The following is a 17,958-nucleotide window of genomic DNA, read 5'->3' as shown; positions in this document are numbered from 1 at the left end:
TCCTCATCACTGCCGCTCTCTCCTATAGGTGGCTGGCTAGTGATCCTGTGGTTGTCTCATCACTGCCGCTCTCTCCTATAGGTGGCTGGCTAGTGATCCTGTGGTTGTCTCATCACTGCCGCTCTCTCCTATAGGTGGCTGGCTAGTGATCCTGTGGTTGCCTCATCACTGCCGCTCTCTCCTATAGGTGGCTGGCTAGTGATCCTGTGGTTGCCTCATCACTGCCGCTCTCTCCTATAGGTGGCTGGCTAGTGATCATGTGGTTGCCTCATCTCATCACTGTTGTTTTCTCCTCTACTGTAGGTTGTTGGCCTGAACTTTTCTAGTGCCACCACCCCAGAGCTACTGCTGAAAACATTTGATCACTACTGTGAATACCGCCGTACGCCGAACGGTGTGGTCCTGGCGCCGGTGCAGCTTGGAAAGTGGCTGGTGCTGTTCTGTGATGAAATCAACTTGCCAGATATGGATAAATACGGCACCCAGAGAGTCATCTCTTTCATCAGACAGGTGAGCACTGCGGTGACACGTTACATTCTGTGTCATGTTCATGAAGATTCCTTGTACAACACCAAAGACTTAAGCAGAGTTAATCATAACACATTGTTGCTTTAGATGGTGGAACACGGAGGATTTTACAGGACGTCTGATCAAACATGGGTAAAGCTGGAAAGAATTCAGTTTGTTGGCGCTTGCAACCCACCTACGGACCCTGGACGAAAGCCTCTGTCCCACAGGTACCTGTCCTCTTACCCGAGGCTTTACAGTCAGCCCTGCATACCAAATATGTAAAAGTTTGTATTGTCTGGAGTTCACTTTGTTCAAATAAATTCTGGAGTCTCTAGTCTTCTCCCAGCTGGGTACAGTCTTCCTGCTGCCCACACTGGCCACTTACACTGTAATAACCTGCGGTCTAGGCTCACTGCAGCCCTGCGTCTCCCAGTCATCAGGGATACACCCCCACCCCCCTCTGCTTCTGGCTGCTTATCTTCTGTAACTGGGCAGATGCTTTAGCATTACAGTTTTACCCCCGGATATCCGCATACTGATACGCTATGGTGGGATTATTATTGTGACCACTATTTATATACAGTACAATATTTGTTTACAGAAAGATAGCATGGCGGTAATAGCATGTTTCATTCCTGTTCTGTCCAGGTTCTTGCGACATGTCCCTGTGGTGTATGTGGACTATCCAGGACCTGCGTCATTGACCCAGATCTATGGGACATTCAACCGTGCAATGCTGAGACTCATCCCCTCGCTGCGCACGTACGCTGAGCCACTCACGGCGGCGATGGTGGAGTTTTACACTATGTCACAGGTAGCTACCCTAATGCTGGTCAGGTTCTTCATTCATGGCGGTGTTGCCTACACCTTCATTCCGTCACTTGTGATGGTGCTTGTGTTTTTATAGGAGAGATTTACCCAGGACACCCAGCCGCATTACATCTACTCTCCCCGTGAGATGACCCGGTGGGTGAGAGGAATTTTTGAAGCCTTAAGACCACTTGAGACCCTGGCGGTAGAAGGGCTGATCAGAATTTGGGCACATGAAGCTCTGCGTCTATTCCAGGATAGGTAACTTCTTTGTGTTTGTGGATTTATAGCATTGGAACCTTATGGTCACAGTATGATCACTTATGGTGCTTGCTTTGATACTAGGTTAGTGGAAGATGAAGAGAGACGTTGGACTGATGAGAACATTAACATGGTGGCCCTGAAGCACTTCCCTAATATAGAGAAAGATAAAGCACTGAACAGGCCCATCCTGTACAGCAACTGGTTGTCCAAGGTACGTGCTGTGGGGTGACTCTATAGGTTTGTTGGGTGTAGAACACAGTGCGATTGGAATGAACGCACAACACGGGTAATCAGACACTTTGTAATGTATGGCGCCCCATGAGTGTTCATAATTGTTTGTCCCTTTAGTTCTCTTCTAAATCTCAGGAGTCTGTACTTGCAGGATTATATTCCAGTTGACCAAGAAGAGCTGAGGGACTATGTCAAAGCTCGCCTGAAGGTTTTCTATGAGGAGGAATTGGATGTGCCACTCGTACTGTTCAATGAAGTTCTGGACCACGTCCTAAGAATTGACAGGTGACCTATATCTTGCAGTGTCTACCATGAGCCACATTTTGCGAACTCTCTGTTCTACCTTTAGTATAGTCCTGCATTGTGTATTGGAGAGAGACCGCAGTAATCAGATACATGTTTTCATTGACGTTGTCTTTCAAAACTTCCTAAACGTCAACCTAACGTGATGAGCAGAGACTACAACAATCTGCTTTCTAATGACTTTTTAAATTCCTGACGTGTACTTTAACCAAATTTCTTCCCTAGTAGGGTCCACAGGCCATCATAGAGGCAGGACGGCTAGGGGATTTCCGGTTTCTTTTTTAAACTTTTTTTCTCTTACGTACTAGAGGATGCTGGGGACTCCGTAAGGACCATGGGGTATAGACGGGCTCCGCAGGAGATAGGGCACCTTAAAAGAACTTTGACTATGGGTGTGCACTGGCTCCTCCCTCTATGCCCCTCCACCAGACCTCAGTTAGATCTTGTGCCCAGAGGAGAAAGGGTACAATGCAGAGAGCTCTCCAGAGTTTTTTCTGTTGAAGAAGAATTTTGTTAGGTTTTTTATTTTCAGGGAGTCCTGTTGGCAACAGGCTCCCTGCATCGTGGGACCGAGGAGAGAGAAGCAGAGCTGGCTTGTTAAGTTGGGCACTGCTTCTAAGGCTACTGGACACCATTAGCTCCAGAGGGAGTCGGAACACAGGTCTCACCTGGGGTTCGTCCCGGAGCCGCGCCGCCGTCCTCCTCACAGATGCCGAAGATAGAAGCCGGATAGAGAAGGCAGAAGACATCAGATCTTCATGAGGTAAGGCGCACAGCGGTAAGCTGCGCGCCATTGCTCCCAGTCTCACACACACAGAGCAGCACTGAAGGGTGCAGGGCGCAGGGGGGGGCGCCCTGGGCAGCAATAAACCTCACATTTGGGCAAATACAGTTTGATTAGGCTGCGGAGGCAGTAAATCTATGATCCCCCGCCATTTTTATTGAAAAATCACTGGGACCGAAGCCCGCCATCGGGTGGGCGGGGCTTGATCCTCAGCACTAACCAGCGCCATTTTCTCCACAGAAGCTGCATGAGGAAAACGCTGGCTCCCTGGTCTCTCCCCTGCTGAACTTCACAGGCTGGAAAAAAGAGGAGGGGGGCACATTAGCGACGCAGTGAGTGGGAATTGGCATAATATATATAGAAAAGCGCTATCTGGACATATTTTTTCCAGTGTTTTTAAGCGCTGGGTGTGTGCTGGCATACTCTCTCTCTGTCTCTCCTTAGGGCCTGGTTGGGGTTTTGTCCCCTTATAGGTTAATCCCTGTGTGTGTGGGGTGTCAGTACGCGTGTGTCGACATGTCTGAGGCGGAAGGCTTCTCCAAGGAGGAGGTGGAGCAAATGAGTGGTGTGTCCCCGTCGGTTGTGCCGACTCCAGATTGGATGGACATGTGGCATATGTTGAATGCAAGTGTGGCATCTTTACATAAAAGGCTTGATAAGGCTGAATTAGGGGGGGACATCAGGGGGTCAATCCTCGGATTGGACCGACTCACAGGGCCTGTCGGGGTCTCAAAAGCGTCCCTTAACACAAGACACTACTACCGACACGGATTCTGATTCCAGTGTCGACTATGACGAAGTAAAATTGCACCCTAGGGTGACTAAAACCATTCAGTGTATGATTGTGGCAATAAGGGATGTGTTGCATATTGTGGATGAACCCTCGGTCCCCGACACAAGGGTACACATGTTTAAGGGAAAGAAACAGATTATTAACTTTCCCACATCTCATGAATTAAATTAATTCTTTGGAAAAACTTGGGAGACTCCGGAAAAGAGACCGCAGATCCCCAAAAGAATTTATATGGCATACCCTTTCCCTAAGCAGGACAGGGAGATTTGGGAATCACCCCCCACTGTGGACAAGGCCCTGACGCGCTTGTCCAAGAAAGTGGCGCTACCGTCTCCTGACACAGCGGCCCTTAAGGACCCTGCAGATCGCAGGCAAGAAACTACCTTAAAGTGTATTTATTCTCATACGGGTGCTGTGCTAAGACAGACAATTGCGTCGCATGGGTGTGTAGCGCAATTGCAGCTTGGACAGATGAGCTGACAGATCAATTTGATAATATGGATAAGGATACTATATTCCTAATTCTAGCCCATATTAAAGACGCAGTCTTATTTATGAGGGATGCTCAAAGGGACATTGGATTGCTAGCTTCTAGGGCCAATGCCATGTCCGTCTCAGCGAGAAGATCCTTATGGACTCGCCAATGGACGGGTGATGCGGATTCCAAAAAACATATGGAAGTACTACCCTATAAGGGTGATGTATTGTTTGGGGATGGACTGACGGACCTGGTTTCCACGGTTACAGCAGGTAAATCAAATTTTTTCCCATATATTCCCCAACAGCAAAAGAAAGTAACACCCTATCAGATGCAGTCCTTTCGGTCGCACAAGTCCAAAAGAGGGCGGGGTTCCTCTTTCCTCGCCAGAGGTAAGGGCAGAGGCAAGAGAGCACCTGCTTCGGCAGGTTCCCAGGAACAAAAGTCCTCCCCGGCTGCTCCAAAACCCACAGCATGACGCTGGGGCTCCCCTGAGGGAGTCCGCACTTGTGGGGGCACGTCTTCGACTTTTCAGTCAGGCCTGGGTCAGTTCGGACCTGAATCCCTGGGTGTTGGAAATAGTTTCCCAGGGTTACAAATTTGAATTCGAGGAGGTGCCCCCGCGCTGATTTTTCAAATCGGCCCTACCAGCTTCCACATCGGAAAGGGATATAGTGTTAGCTGCAATTCAAACGCTGTGTATACAGCAAGTGATAATCAAGGTTCCCCTGCACCAGCAGGGAAGAGGTTACTACTCAACCCTATTTGTGGTCCCGAAACCGGACGGTTCGGTCAGACCTATTTTAAATCTGAAATCCCTAAACCTGTACATAAAAAGATTCAAATTCAAAATGGAATCTCTCAGGGCGATAATAGCCAACATGGAGGAGGGGGAGTTTATGGTGTCTCTGGACATAAAGGATGCGTACCTTCATGTCCCCATATATGCCCCCCATCAGGAATACCTGAGATTCGCTGTACAGGATTGTCATTACCAATTTCAGACGTTGCCGTTTGGACTCTCCACGGCCCCGAGGATTTTCACCAAGATAATGGCGGAAATGATGGTGGTCCTGCGCAAGCATGGAGTCACAATTATCCCATACTTGGACGATCTCCTGATAAAAGCGAGATCAAGAGAGAAATTGCTGAGCAGTGTGGCGCTCTCTCTGAGAGTGCTCCAGCAACACGGTTGGATTCTAAATCTACCGAAGTCACAGTTGATTCCGACAACTCGACTACCGTTCCTAGGTATGATACTGGATACGGAACAAATGAAGGTCTTCCTCCCAATAGAGAGAGCCCAAGACATCCAAAACATGGTCAGAGACCTGCTAAAACCGAAAAGGGTGTCAGTTCACCAATGCGCTCGAGTTCTAGGGAAAATGGTGGCGGCCTACGAGGCCATTCCCTTCGGAAGGTTCCATGCAAGGACTTTTCAATGGGACCTTTTGGACAAGTGGTCCGGGTCCCATCTGCACTTACATCGAAAAATAACTCTGTCCCCAGGGACCAGAGTGTCCCTCCTGTGGTGGTTGCAAAGTGCTCACCTCCTGGAGGGTCGCAGGTTCGGGATTCAGGATTGGTTCCTGGTTACCACGGACGCGAGCCTCCGAGGTTGGGGAGCGGTCACACAGGGAAAAAAATTTCAGGGTCTTTGGTCAGACCAGGAGTCCTGTCTACACATCAATGTGTTGGAACTCAGGGCCATTTACAACGGCCTTCGACAAGCGGAGAGTTTTCTTTTAAACCTACCGGTTCTGATTCAATCATACAATGTCACAGCAGTGGCTCATGTGAACCGCCAAGGCGGGACAAGAAGCAGAGTCGCGATGGCGGAAGCCACAAGGATCCTTCGCTGGGCTGAAAACGGCTGTCTTCATTCCGGGAGTGGACAACTGGGAAGCAGACTTCCTCAGCAGACACTATCTCCATCCAGGAGAGTGGGGACTTCATCAAGAGGTCTTTGCAGACGTAACACGTCTTTGGGGAACTCCTCAAATAGACATGATGGTGTCACGCCTCAACAAAAAACTTCGGAGGTATTGCGCCAGGTCTCGGGACCCTCAGGCAGTAGCAGTAGACGCTCTGGTAACACCGTGGGTGTTCAAATCGGTCTACGTGTTTCCTCCTCTTCCTCTCATCACAAAAGTGTTGAGGATCATAAGACGAAGAAGAGTACAGACGATACTCGTTGTCCCAGACTGGCCTCGAAGGGCCTGGTACTCGGATCTACAAGAGATGCTCACAGGAGATCCCTGGCCTCTTCCTCTGAGGGAAGACCTGTTGCAGCAGGGGCCCTGTGTATTTCAAGACTTACCGCGGTTACGTTTGACGGCATGGCGGTTGAACGCCGAATCCTAGCAAAAAAGGGGATTCCGGAAGAGGTCATCCCTACTTTAATAAGGGCTAGGAAGGAGGTGACGATAAAACATTATCACCGTATCTGGCGAAAGTATGTGTCTTGGTGTGAGACCAAGAATGCACCTACGGAAGATTTCATCTGGGTTGTATTCTCCACTTCCTACAGACAGGAGTGGATATGGGCCTGAAATTAGGCTCTGTTAAGGTACAGATTTCGGCCCTCTCGATTTTCTTTCAGAAGGAATTGGCTTCTCTTCCAGAAGTCCAGACGTTTGTAAAGGGAGTGCTGCACATCCAGCCTCCTTTTGTGCCTCCAGTGGCACCGTGGGACCTGAACGTGGTGTTGCAGTCCCTAAAATCACACTGGTTTGAACCGCTTAACAAGGTTGAGTTGAAATTTCTTACCTGGAAGGTGGTCATGTTGTTGGCTTTGGCATCAGCAAGGCGAGTGTCTGAATTGGCGGCTTTGTCACACAAAAGCCCCTACTTGATTTTTCATGTGGATCGAGCTGAATTGAGGACACGTCCGCAATTTTTGCCTAAAGTGGTTTCTTCGTTCCATATGAATCAACCTATCGTGGTGCCTGTGGCTACAAGTGACCTGGAGGATTCCAGATCCCTGGACGTCGTCAGGGCCTTAAAAATTTATGTAGCCAGGACGGCTAGAATTAGGAAAACAGAGGCTCTGTTTGTCCTGTATGCGGCCAATAAGATTGGCGCACCTGCTTCGAAGCAGACTATTGCTCGCTGGATCTGTAATACGATTCAGCAGGCTCACTCTACGGCTGGATTGCCGGTACCAAATTCTGTTAAGGCCCATTCCACTAGGAAGGTGGACTCTTCTTGGGCGGCTGCCCGAGGCGTCTCGGCACTACAACTTTGCCGAGTGGCGACTTGGTCGGGGTCAAACACTTTTGCTAAATTCTACAAGTTTAATACCCTGTCTGATGAGGACCTAGCGTTTGCTCAGTCGGTGCTGCAGAGTCATACGCACTCTCCCGCCCGATTGGATGCTTTGGTATAAACCCCATGGTCCTTACGGAGTCCCCAGCATCCTCTAGAACGTAAGAGAAACTGTAACATAACCCTTATGTAAGCAACAACTATATACAAGTCTTGCAGAGTTTCCGCACTGGGACGGACGCCCAGCATCCTCTACAGACTAGGAGAAATAGATTTACCGGTAGGTTTAAAATCTTATTTGACATCGGTCTTGGACCGTTACTGTCGTTTGTTCATACTGTTAACTGGTTATGTATGTTCCAGGTTACATGGTATGATTGGTGTGGGCTGGTATGAATCTTGGATTGCTAAATCCTGCCTTGTATTGTCCATCTCCTCTGGGCACAGTTCTCTAACTGAGGTCTGGAGGAGGGGCATAGAGGGAGGAGCCAGTGCACACCCATAGTCAAAGTTCTTTTTAGGTGCCCTATCTCCTGCGGAGCCCGTCTATACTCCATGGTCCTTACGGAGTCCCCAGCATCCTCTACGGACTAGGATAAATAGATTTACCGGTAGGTTTAAAATCTTATTTTTTTTTTTTATTTTTTTTCCCCTAAACAGAATCTTCCGACAACCACAGGGTCACTTACTCCTGATTGGAGTGAGCGGCGCTGGAAAGACGACACTGTCGCGCTTTGTCGCTTGGATGAACGGTCTTAGCGTCTACCAGATTAAGGTGCGGTTTATTATGCATTGGCGAACATTTATGAAGACTAATGCTACAACAAAAGCTGTGCTGTTTCACATAGCAACCAGTCAGACTAACGTTTAATGCCACAGGTGCACAGGAAGTACACTGGTGAAGATTTCGATGAAGATCTTAGAACTGTCCTAAGGCGCTCCGGCTGCAAAAATGAGAAGATTGCGTTCATTATGGATGAGTCCAATGTTTTGGATTCTGGTTTCCTGGAGAGAATGAACACTTTGCTGGCCAACGGCGAGGTAAAGCCCAACGCTTGCAATTACGGTTATTGGAAGTCCTTATATTTGACTAGACTTTGTCCTCATTGTTCTCATTCCTCTATTCAATCGCAGGTTCCTGGTTTGTTTGAGGGTGATGAATACTCCACACTAATGACACAGTGCAAGGAAGGCGCTCAGAAAGAAGGTTTAATGCTGGACTCGCATGAAGAACTGTACAAGTGGTTCACCAGCCAGGTCATTCGCAATCTCCATGTTGTTTTCACCATGAACCCATCCTCAGAAGGTCTGAAGGACAGAGCTGCAACATCTCCAGCCCTCTTCAACAGGTCTGTTATGGACAATAATTACACGATCCTGAATGCTCTCAGGTCCCACTGTGCAGATGGTAATATATTTCCCGTGTTAGGTGTGTCCTGAATTGGTTTGGTGATTGGTCAACAGAAGCTCTCTACCAAGTCGGAAAGGAATTCACAAGTAAAATGGACCTGGAGAAACCAAATTACATTGTTCCAGATTATATGCCTGTGGTGTATGATAAACTCCCGCAGACGCCGTCTCACAGGGAGGCCATCGTCAATGGCTGCGTATTTGTTCACCAAACGCTCCACCAGGTGCTTTTTTATTTCTTCTCTTTTGTTGCTTTGTAGTTCATTCTGCCCACGGTTAAGCCTAGGTCCTACAGCTGCTACAACGTCAGGCGTGTTGAATGTTTCCATGGTGATACAGATAAATTTATATAAAGGTGACATGGATCCTCCTTGATATGGAGTATCCACTTTGGGTGACAATGGTAACTTTGGGGTGTAGAGAGCGCTCAGCAGCGTGTAAGGTGTGTTACTCATCCCTACTATTTACTATAGGAGCACCCCAGGAGAGGGGGAGGGGGGGAGCCTGGATAAGCAGCACCTCCTGACTTTCTCAGGTCACTGTGAGGGCGATATCCGGCCACTGGTATTTGTGTCCGCAGTGTTTCAGCCAGCACTGCCTACGTTCCACTGTGCAGCAGGCAAGATGAAAGGAGCGTTCTAAGGTAATGAGGTGTATAGAGTCCTCTTTCCCAGCACTGGTCTCCTTCTCAGGCACCTTTACCTCAACAGGCCCCAGGCAAGTATCCCGGAGACCATATATATACCATGATGTAAGGTGCGCAAAAATAGTTCTATAATAATGTATTAAATACATAAATCACACAATAAAAATGTCAGAAGAATTACAAAGTAACCGCGAGCTTCCAATGTTATCTAAAAAACCAAGCTGAATCCTCTGGCTGGAACGCTCCACAGTGCATCAAGTTCAATTATTTGGGCAAATGTTCGTTCGTCTGTTATATAGATCCACAAATGTAACCAGTTCTCTCATGAGACACAATTTCAGATGACATGTGGAGAACACTGAATGATCACGTCCATGCACTATCCTCGACCCTAATATACACCTTCCTGTGTCAGCTGAAGAGGTGGTGCACTATAGCAAGCAATGTTCCATTCAGCCACGGACACTCCAGTATATAATGTCATGGTATAGACAGTCTCCTGCCCACCAAGCGGTACATAGCTGTGCTCATGGGATAACCAGAATTCAGATGCTCCTGTATTACTGTGCCCAGCAGTCCAAGACCAGGAATTTTGAGCATACATTCCCCAAGGGGGGCAGTTTTGGTACATCCCCAAAGTTACCAGTGACCCCCAAAGTGGTTGAAAGAGAGAAGGCCTTGTGGGTCTCACTGTTAGTGAAAAAGAGGGGTATACCTGTCTATTTCTGTTCTGTTCTATTTTACAGGTATGTTCCGAACATCTTTTGGTTGAACATTCGCTCTGATTGACTAAAGTTGTAATTGCAGGCAAACACCCGTCTTGCCAAGAGAGGAGGCAGGACAATGGCCATTACGCCCCGTCATTATCTGGACTTTATAAATCACTACGCAGATCTGTTTAATGAGAAACGCAGCGAGCTGGAGGAACAGCAGATGCATCTGAATGTCGGTCTGCGAAAGATCAAAGAAACTGTGGACCAGGTTGGTGCATTCCTAAAATCTGGTGACTGTGACATATACAAGGAGCAAAAGGGGCGGTTTCAGCGCTGTCTTCAGCTAATAAGTGTTTTATATTCCTTCTGATATATTCTTCCAGTAATGTGCTCAAATTTCCAGAAATTAATGTGGACGACAAAAGTGCAATAATAGTGTGTATCACACTTAGTACGTAAGTTTGCAGGAGAGTACATACAAACTCGCCTTGTTTTTAAGAAGTGGTAGGCGTTGGACAAGCTCTCACAGCTGTCTTACGGTGGTTGCGTGAGCAACATAGATGTTGTCTCTGTTGTAGACTTTTTTCTTATTCTTAATAGGATGGAAGATTGCTTTGGACATTCATTCAGAACCCCGATGTCCATCGGTATTCTGTGTAGTGGGATCCAATTGTCCAGAAAGACCCAATGCCAAAATGTACAGTTCTATTAGGCTAATTTACTCACCTGGCACAAAAATCAAATAGATTAAAAAAAAAAAAAAAAAACAATTAAAAACAAAAACAAAGGAAGTTTCTCATAGAAATGAATGTGCAGGTAATATAAGTAGTTGTAGCAACGTCTCAGAGCCTACGTCTGCTTCCTCAGCCTGACCCTAGCACTGATCTACCGGAGCCTCAGCCTGACCCTAGCACTGATCTACCGGATCCTCAGCCTGACCCTAGCACTGATCTACCGGATCCTCAGCCTTGACCCTAGCACTGATCTACCGGATCCTCAGCCTTGACCCTAGCACTGATCTACCGGATCCTCAGCCTTGACCCTAGCACTGATCTACCGGATCCTCAGCCTTGACCCTAGCACTGATCTACCGGATCCTCAGCCTTGACCCTAGCACTGATCTACCGGATCCTCAGCCTTGACCCTAGCACTGATCTACCGGATCCTCAGCCTTGACCCTAGCACTGATCTACCGGATCCTCAGCCTTGACCCTAGCACTGATCTACCGGATCCTCAGCCTTGACCCTAGCACTGATCTACCGGATCCTCAGCCTTGACCCTAGCACTGATCTACCGGATCCTCAGCCTTGACCCTAGCACTGATCTACCGGATCCTCAGCCTTGACCCTAGCACTGATCTACCGGATCCTCAGCCTTGACCCTAGCACTGATCTACCGGATCCTCAGCCTTGACCCTGGCACTGATCTACCGGATCCTCAGCCTTGACCCTGGCACTGATCTACCGGATCCTCAGCCTTGACCCTGGCACGGATCTACCGGATCCTCAGCCTTGACCTGGCACGGATCTGCCGGATCCTCAGCCTGAGGAAGCAGACGTAGGCTCTGAGAATTGTGGTCACAACTACTTACTGGTATTACCTACTCATTTATTTCTGAGATACTTCCTTTGTTTTATAATATCTATTTGTTTTTATGCACTGCCATGTGTCAATAACTTGGCGTAATAGAATTTTACTGGAAGACCGTATCAGGAGGAATATTAACGCTTATTGCCCAAAGACAGTCCGGAACCACCCCTTATCCTCTTGAGGGTACCTGGTGAAAGGCTGTTCCTGGCTGCATATCCATCTCTTGGAATATCTGTTCCTCGAAGGAACTGGCGCCAGTCATCCACGTCTCCATTCTGAAATATACAAGCACTATTTCTGTAACAGACTTCCCACACTAACATGTAGCGGATAATCCTATCGTGATCTCAGGTGGAGGAACTTCGCCGTGACCTGCGGATAAAAAGCCAGGAACTGGAAGTGAAAAACGCGGCGGCCAATGACAAGTTGAAGAAAATGGTGAAGGATCAGCAAGAAGCAGAAAAGAAAAAGGTAATGGCTCCTGCCCGCTGATGACTGAGCGCTTGGTACCTGCAGTGTGTACAGGCCAGCTACTCGCTGCAGAGATGGAGATGACCGTGGCTCTGTGTTCCTGCAGGTGATGAGCCAGGAGATCCAGGAACAGCTGCACAAGCAGCAAGCGGTCATTGCCGACAAGCAGATGAGTGTGAAGGAAGACCTGGATCAGGTAGAGCCTGCCGTCATTGAGGCTCAGAATGGTACGTCCGTGTCCTCCCTGTAGTAAATACTCCTCTCCTACGCACAATGAGTCTTTAAGGTGCTGCTTGTGTCCCTGGTGCACTGGCATAGAAACTGCTTCCGTGTCACTTCACACACGCACACATGCGCAGCCACATTGGAGCCACCTGTGCATTCACCAGTCATTAGGGGCCAACACACATTTTATTCACATGCTGGGTTAGGAAGATTGTGACATGCGTTTCCATTGGAGGAGACCCAAAGACGCTGCAGCTGTCTGTGTCAGGGTAAAGATGGGCTCTCCTGCGGGGTCCGGGGAATTGGGAATGATCTCATGGGGTCAGCATTCCAACAGCTCCCAGTTCAGTTGTAATTCACCATTAAATACAGGGGAACTAGTCTGATAAACGTACTAATGTGTCCCGGAGCACGACCTTATGACCTTATGTCCAGGTAGCATGCGGCTAGGCCCAGCGATACTGTAACTGGAAGCGTTCTAGAGGCGCAGAAGGATGACACTGACCCAGAATTACATGTTCTGATGCAATACAGCAGGCCTGGCCAACCTGTGGCTCTCCAGCTGTTGTAAAACTACAAATCCCAGCATGCCCTACCACAGTTTTGTTATTAGGGAATGCTATAAGTGTGGCAGGGCATGCTGGGACTTGTAGTTCCACAACAGCTAGAGAACCACAGGTTGCCGGGCCTGCAATACAGGATGGGCAATGTGTATATATGTGTATTACATTTAGCTTTATTTGTGATTGTCAGATGAATATTCTGTTTTTCATGTTACCGCAATGAATCCTCTAATCAGATTTCCTCACTCCCTTTTTTTTTTTTTTTCTCTTGTCCTGTGTGCGTCGTGTTTCTTCTTTCTCCCTCTCTTCCTGTCCTTGATCTGGTTTGATCGCCTTGGGTAGCTGTTAAATCAATAAAGAAACAGCACCTGGTAGAGGTCCGTTCTATGGCTAATCCTCCAGCAGCAGTGAAGCTGGCGCTAGAGTCCATCTGTCTGCTGCTGGGTGAGAGTACAACGGACTGGAAGCAGATTCGTTCCATCATTATGCGGGAAAACTTCATTCCAACTATTGTAAACTTTTCCGCTGAGGAGATCAGGTGAATAGATAAGTTGTGTACAGCTGCTGCTGCGGCCGGGGGAGAAACTGTTCATAGACTAGCTGCGTGGGCGGCCGGTGGGAATATTCCCGTAGATCTCTCACCGTGGCGGGTGTTTTGCTGGAAGTGTACACGTACACACTGCCTATGGAAAATAACATTTACGTGGAATTCTAACACTAGTATAATTGCTAGAATACTTGTATGTACAGATGGAGCCATCCTCATCTATCCCTTTAAGAACAGATGAAAGGCTTATGCTAATAAGCCATGGTGCACCTAGGCGCAGCAGATAAGTCTAGATTAGCTTGGCTCCGTCTGTATGTGTAATGCTTTCCACCACTAGGGGGCATCTCGTACATGGTTACCTAGTCTCTCCCATAAGTCTGATCCTATAGGTGTCTGTGTTTAGGCTCCACACTTCCAGGTCCGTGTAAGCCGCCTTCTGCATTATCTCCTCCCGGAACTTAGGTTTCTTCCCAGCACCTCAGCAGCAGCTGTGTCTGTACTAACCCTGCATGAATGGTAATGTTATTCTCACCCCCCTAATAGCGGTGAGCTCTATAAAGAGACAGCACCTTGTTGAAGTAAAAGCCATGGGCAACCCTCCTGCCGCAGTAAAACTGGCCTTAGAGTCTATCTGTCTCCTTCTGGGAGAGGAGACCAGTGACTGGAAAAAGATCAGAACAGTATTTCTCAGGGATAATTTCATCACCAACATTATCAACCTAAATCCGGAAGATCTAAGGTATTTGTTAGCGCGGTGTCCGTCTTGTCGCCGCTGCTGGAACAGCCGCCAGCTCGCTCTGTAACAACCTGCACCCTGTCTGCTTCACCCTGACGTCTGTCCGGGGAGGAAATGGCTCTTCACCAACCTTTCTTTCTTCCGTCTTTCTAAAAACACTTGTTTTTTTAGTTTGTTGTGGTCTAAATAAATCCATTATCAGACGCCTGCGGCCCGAGAGCGTAGTTTATTACACTGCGTTGTGCGTTTGTCTCAGATATCCATCCTGCGTGGGCATCCGCAAGCACAGTCGTGCAAGTAGCTTGGAGCAGGTAAAGTGCTGCAGACCGGACACGTGCTGCCGATACTGGGAGATGTAGTGCATCTGTAGTCATAGCTACTGTTCCTGTATTCCTTAGATGTGTTCCTCTAGTTCTTAGGTTACCAATTTATGAGCCAGCTGAGATATTAAACCTGCTTCCCATTTATGTGCACAAACATTCAGTGCGTAGTGATAGGGGTCGTCCACTGGGGGCCGAAAATGTAATTGTATACTGCCAGCATACGTGGTGTGGCGTGGGTCGTTCCTTACAGCCACATACGTGGCGGTGTGGCATGAGTCGCCCCCTGCAGCCGCATACGTGGCGGTGTGGCGTGAGTCGCCCCCTGCAGCCGCATACGTGGCGGTGTGGCAAGAGTCGCCCCCTGCAGCCGCATACGTGGCGGTGTGGCAAGAGTCGCCCCCTGCAGCCGCATACGTGGCGGTGTGGCATGAGTCGCCCCCTGCAGCCGCATACGTGGCGGTGTGGCGTGGGGCATTCCTTGCAGCCGCTTACGTGGCAATGTGGCATGGGTCGTTCCTTGCAGCCATATACGTGGCGGTGTGGCATGGGTCGCCCCCTGCAGCCGCATACGTGGCGGTGTGGCATGAGTCGCCCTTGCAGCACCTCTGCTTTGTTGAATTACAGTTTGATGCCAGTCCTAGGTACACTGCTTGGGGAACATTATTATTTATAAAGTGCCATAAAGGGTTATCGGCATGGTACAGTGGGGAGGTAGAGCAGAACACAATGAATAAACAATGCGTTACAAAGTAAATCAATGCAACTAGAAATCAAGCACTGAAGACGGAGTAATAGTTGACGCAGAGTTCCGAGGGGCCATGGAGGAAAGCCGCATGATGTAAGCTTGTGCCCTGGGCATGGGTGCAGCAGACAGGACCGGATGGTGGTAGAGCGTGAGAGAGCGGTGCAGATGAAAACCGTGAGGACAGAGCGCCTGGCCCGGAGAGCTCGCAGTCCGTAGGAGCAGCAGTGGGTGACTTGTAGGCTTTGGTGAAAGGGTTCTATTTGTGTTGGAAGCTCTGGAGACAAGTGAGAAGTTTGGTTGGGCATGGGGTGGGTAACAGAGCCAGTCTTTGAGGTGGCAGTCAGTAGTCTAGCCAGGGCAGGAATGGGTAGTGATGTGGAGGAGGGGTAATGCAGGGTGCGGGGGCCCCCGGGTAAGGATATGGCTGATACGTAATGTCATTTCTGCATTAAGTACCGTCCAATAGCTGCTCACCGACTGTAGCTGAGGAATTCCTACAAACCATCAGGTTGTCTCAGGTCTGTCATTAGGTAGATTGTCCAGTAGGCTCAGGAGATTTCTGTCTTGAATCGTGTAACCCTGGATTCTCTTTTGTCTTGGATGCGGCTCCGCCAGTGATTCCATCCGGGAGAAGATGAAGAAGAATTACTTATCCAATCCAAGCTACAATTACGAAATTGTAAACCGAGCTTCCCTGGCTTGTGGACCTATGGTGAAATGGGCCATTGCTCAGGTAAGTTACAGTCTGTCCGTTCTCTAGGAACTGGTGGCATCTATGGGGTCCGGGTCTCTTGGGGGCTTATGTGGCGTCAATTAGGAACATTATGTCACAGGTTTGTATCGTCCTATAGTTGCCAGTCTCTGATAACAGCGCATCCCGGTGATGAGTTTCCATCACGCCATATTAGCTGGATAATATGAGCTGCGATCCCTTCTCAGTGATGTCACTAGTTCCTAGTAAAATGATTGGCTGACTGTTGTCTCAGCGTGAATGGAGCTGATCTCCTTATATACACAACCTCACTTACCTTGCACCAGCTGAACTACGCTGACATGCTGAAACGCGTGGAGCCCTTGCGCAATGAGCTGCAGAAACTGGAAGATGATGCTAAAGACAACCAGGCAAAAGCCAATGAAGTGGAGCAAATGATCCGAGACCTTGAAGCCAGTATTGCGCGGTACAAGGAGGAATACGCCGTTCTCATCTCCGAAGCCCAGGCTATCAAAGCTGACCTGGCGGCTGTAGAAGCCAAGGTGAGATGCCGCGTTCCAGAGTGTTACATTGCACGGGGAATGACTGAGCTTTGCCGGCGTTACAGCGTCTGAATGTTTTACCTGCAGGTTAATCGCAGCACAGCGCTTCTGAAGAGCCTGTCCGCAGAACGAGACCGGTGGGAGAAGACCAGCGAAACCTTCAAAAACCAGATGTCCACCATTGCTGGTGACTGCTTACTGTCGGCTGCGTTCATCGCCTACGCTGGCTATTTTGACCAACAGATGCGGCAGAACTTGTTCACCACGTGGTCCCATCACTTGCAGCAGGCAAACATCCAGGTAACACACCTTGAACTCCACACGCCATCCGGCGGAAAGGTGTGCCCTACTTCTGCCTTAATGCTGGTGAAGGCATCGTCTCGTTACATCTGTTTGCTCTGTGTTGTATTTCTCCTCATTGCTGTTTCATTTGTCCTCAGTTCCGCACAGACATTGCAAGAACGGAATACCTGTCTAATGCAGACGAGAGGCTTCGCTGGCAAGCCAGTTCCTTACCTGCAGATGACCTGTGCACGGAGAACGCCATCATGCTGAAACGGTTCAATAGGTACGTTGCTCTGTGTGTGTGTGTGTGGAGGCACGTTGCTCTGTGTGGGTGTGTGTGGAGGCACGTTGTGTGTGTGTGTGTGTGGAGGCACGTTGCTGTGTGTGTGTGTGTGTGTGTGTGTGGGCACGTTGCTGTGTGTGTGTAGGCACGTTGCTGTGTGTGTGGGCACGTTGCTCTGTGTGTGTGTGGAGGCACGTTGCTCTGTGTGTGTGTGTGTGGAGGCACGTTTCTGTGTGTGTGTGGAGGCACGTTGCTCTGTGTGTGTGTGTGGGCATGTTGCTCTGTGTGTGTGTGTGGAGGCACGTTGCTGTGTGTGTGTGTGTGTGTGGAGGCACGTTGCTGTGTGTGTGTGGAGGCACGTTGCTCTGTGTGTGTGTGTGTGTGGAGGCACGTTGCTCTGTGTGTGTGTGTGTTGAGGCACGTTGCTGTGTGTGTGTGTGGAGGCACGTTGCTCTGTGTGTGTGTGTGTGTGTGTGGAGGCACGTTGCTCTGTGTGTGTGTGTGTGGAGGCACGTTGCTCTGTGTGTGTGTGTGTGGAGGCACGTTGCTCTGTGTGTGTGTGTGTGGAGGCACATGCTCTGTGTGTGTGGAGGCACATGCTCTGTGTGTGTGGAGGCACGTTGCTCTGTGTGTGTGTGGGGGCACGTTGCTGTGTGTGTGGGCACGTTGCTGTGTGTGTGTGTGGGCACGTTGCTGTGTGTGTGGAGGCACGTTGCTCTGTGTGTG

The 17,958-nt window shown here is 49.0% G+C and overlaps 1 protein-coding gene across 1 annotated transcript in view; it reads left to right on the top strand.

The window, feature by feature from the left end:
* DYNC1H1 (dynein cytoplasmic 1 heavy chain 1) overlaps positions 1-17,958 on the top strand; it is a 117,632-nt gene that overhangs the window by 30,221 nt on the left and 69,453 nt on the right. The window contains exons 39-56 of the mRNA XM_063948631.1: positions 304-510; positions 616-737; positions 1,159-1,324; positions 1,418-1,581; positions 1,666-1,795; positions 1,967-2,100; positions 8,101-8,215; positions 8,320-8,481; positions 8,575-8,789; positions 8,870-9,074; positions 10,304-10,477; positions 12,152-12,271; positions 12,378-12,498; positions 13,402-13,597; positions 16,026-16,143; positions 16,449-16,664; positions 16,752-16,964; positions 17,105-17,232. Of these exons, the coding sequence (XP_063804701.1) occupies positions 304-510; positions 616-737; positions 1,159-1,324; positions 1,418-1,581; positions 1,666-1,795; positions 1,967-2,100; positions 8,101-8,215; positions 8,320-8,481; positions 8,575-8,789; positions 8,870-9,074; positions 10,304-10,477; positions 12,152-12,271; positions 12,378-12,498; positions 13,402-13,597; positions 16,026-16,143; positions 16,449-16,664; positions 16,752-16,964; positions 17,105-17,232 (2,906 nt within the window). The remainder of the gene's footprint in view (positions 1-303; positions 511-615; positions 738-1,158; positions 1,325-1,417; positions 1,582-1,665; positions 1,796-1,966; positions 2,101-8,100; positions 8,216-8,319; positions 8,482-8,574; positions 8,790-8,869; positions 9,075-10,303; positions 10,478-12,151; positions 12,272-12,377; positions 12,499-13,401; positions 13,598-16,025; positions 16,144-16,448; positions 16,665-16,751; positions 16,965-17,104; positions 17,233-17,958) is intronic.

The sequence above is a fragment of the Pseudophryne corroboree genome, chromosome 12 (assembly GCF_028390025.1).
Source record: "Pseudophryne corroboree isolate aPseCor3 chromosome 12, aPseCor3.hap2, whole genome shotgun sequence".
NCBI lineage: Eukaryota > Metazoa > Chordata > Amphibia > Anura > Myobatrachidae > Pseudophryne > Pseudophryne corroboree.
The sequence above is the reverse complement of the archived record's forward strand: the minus strand, read 5'-3'. Positions and strand labels throughout refer to the sequence as shown.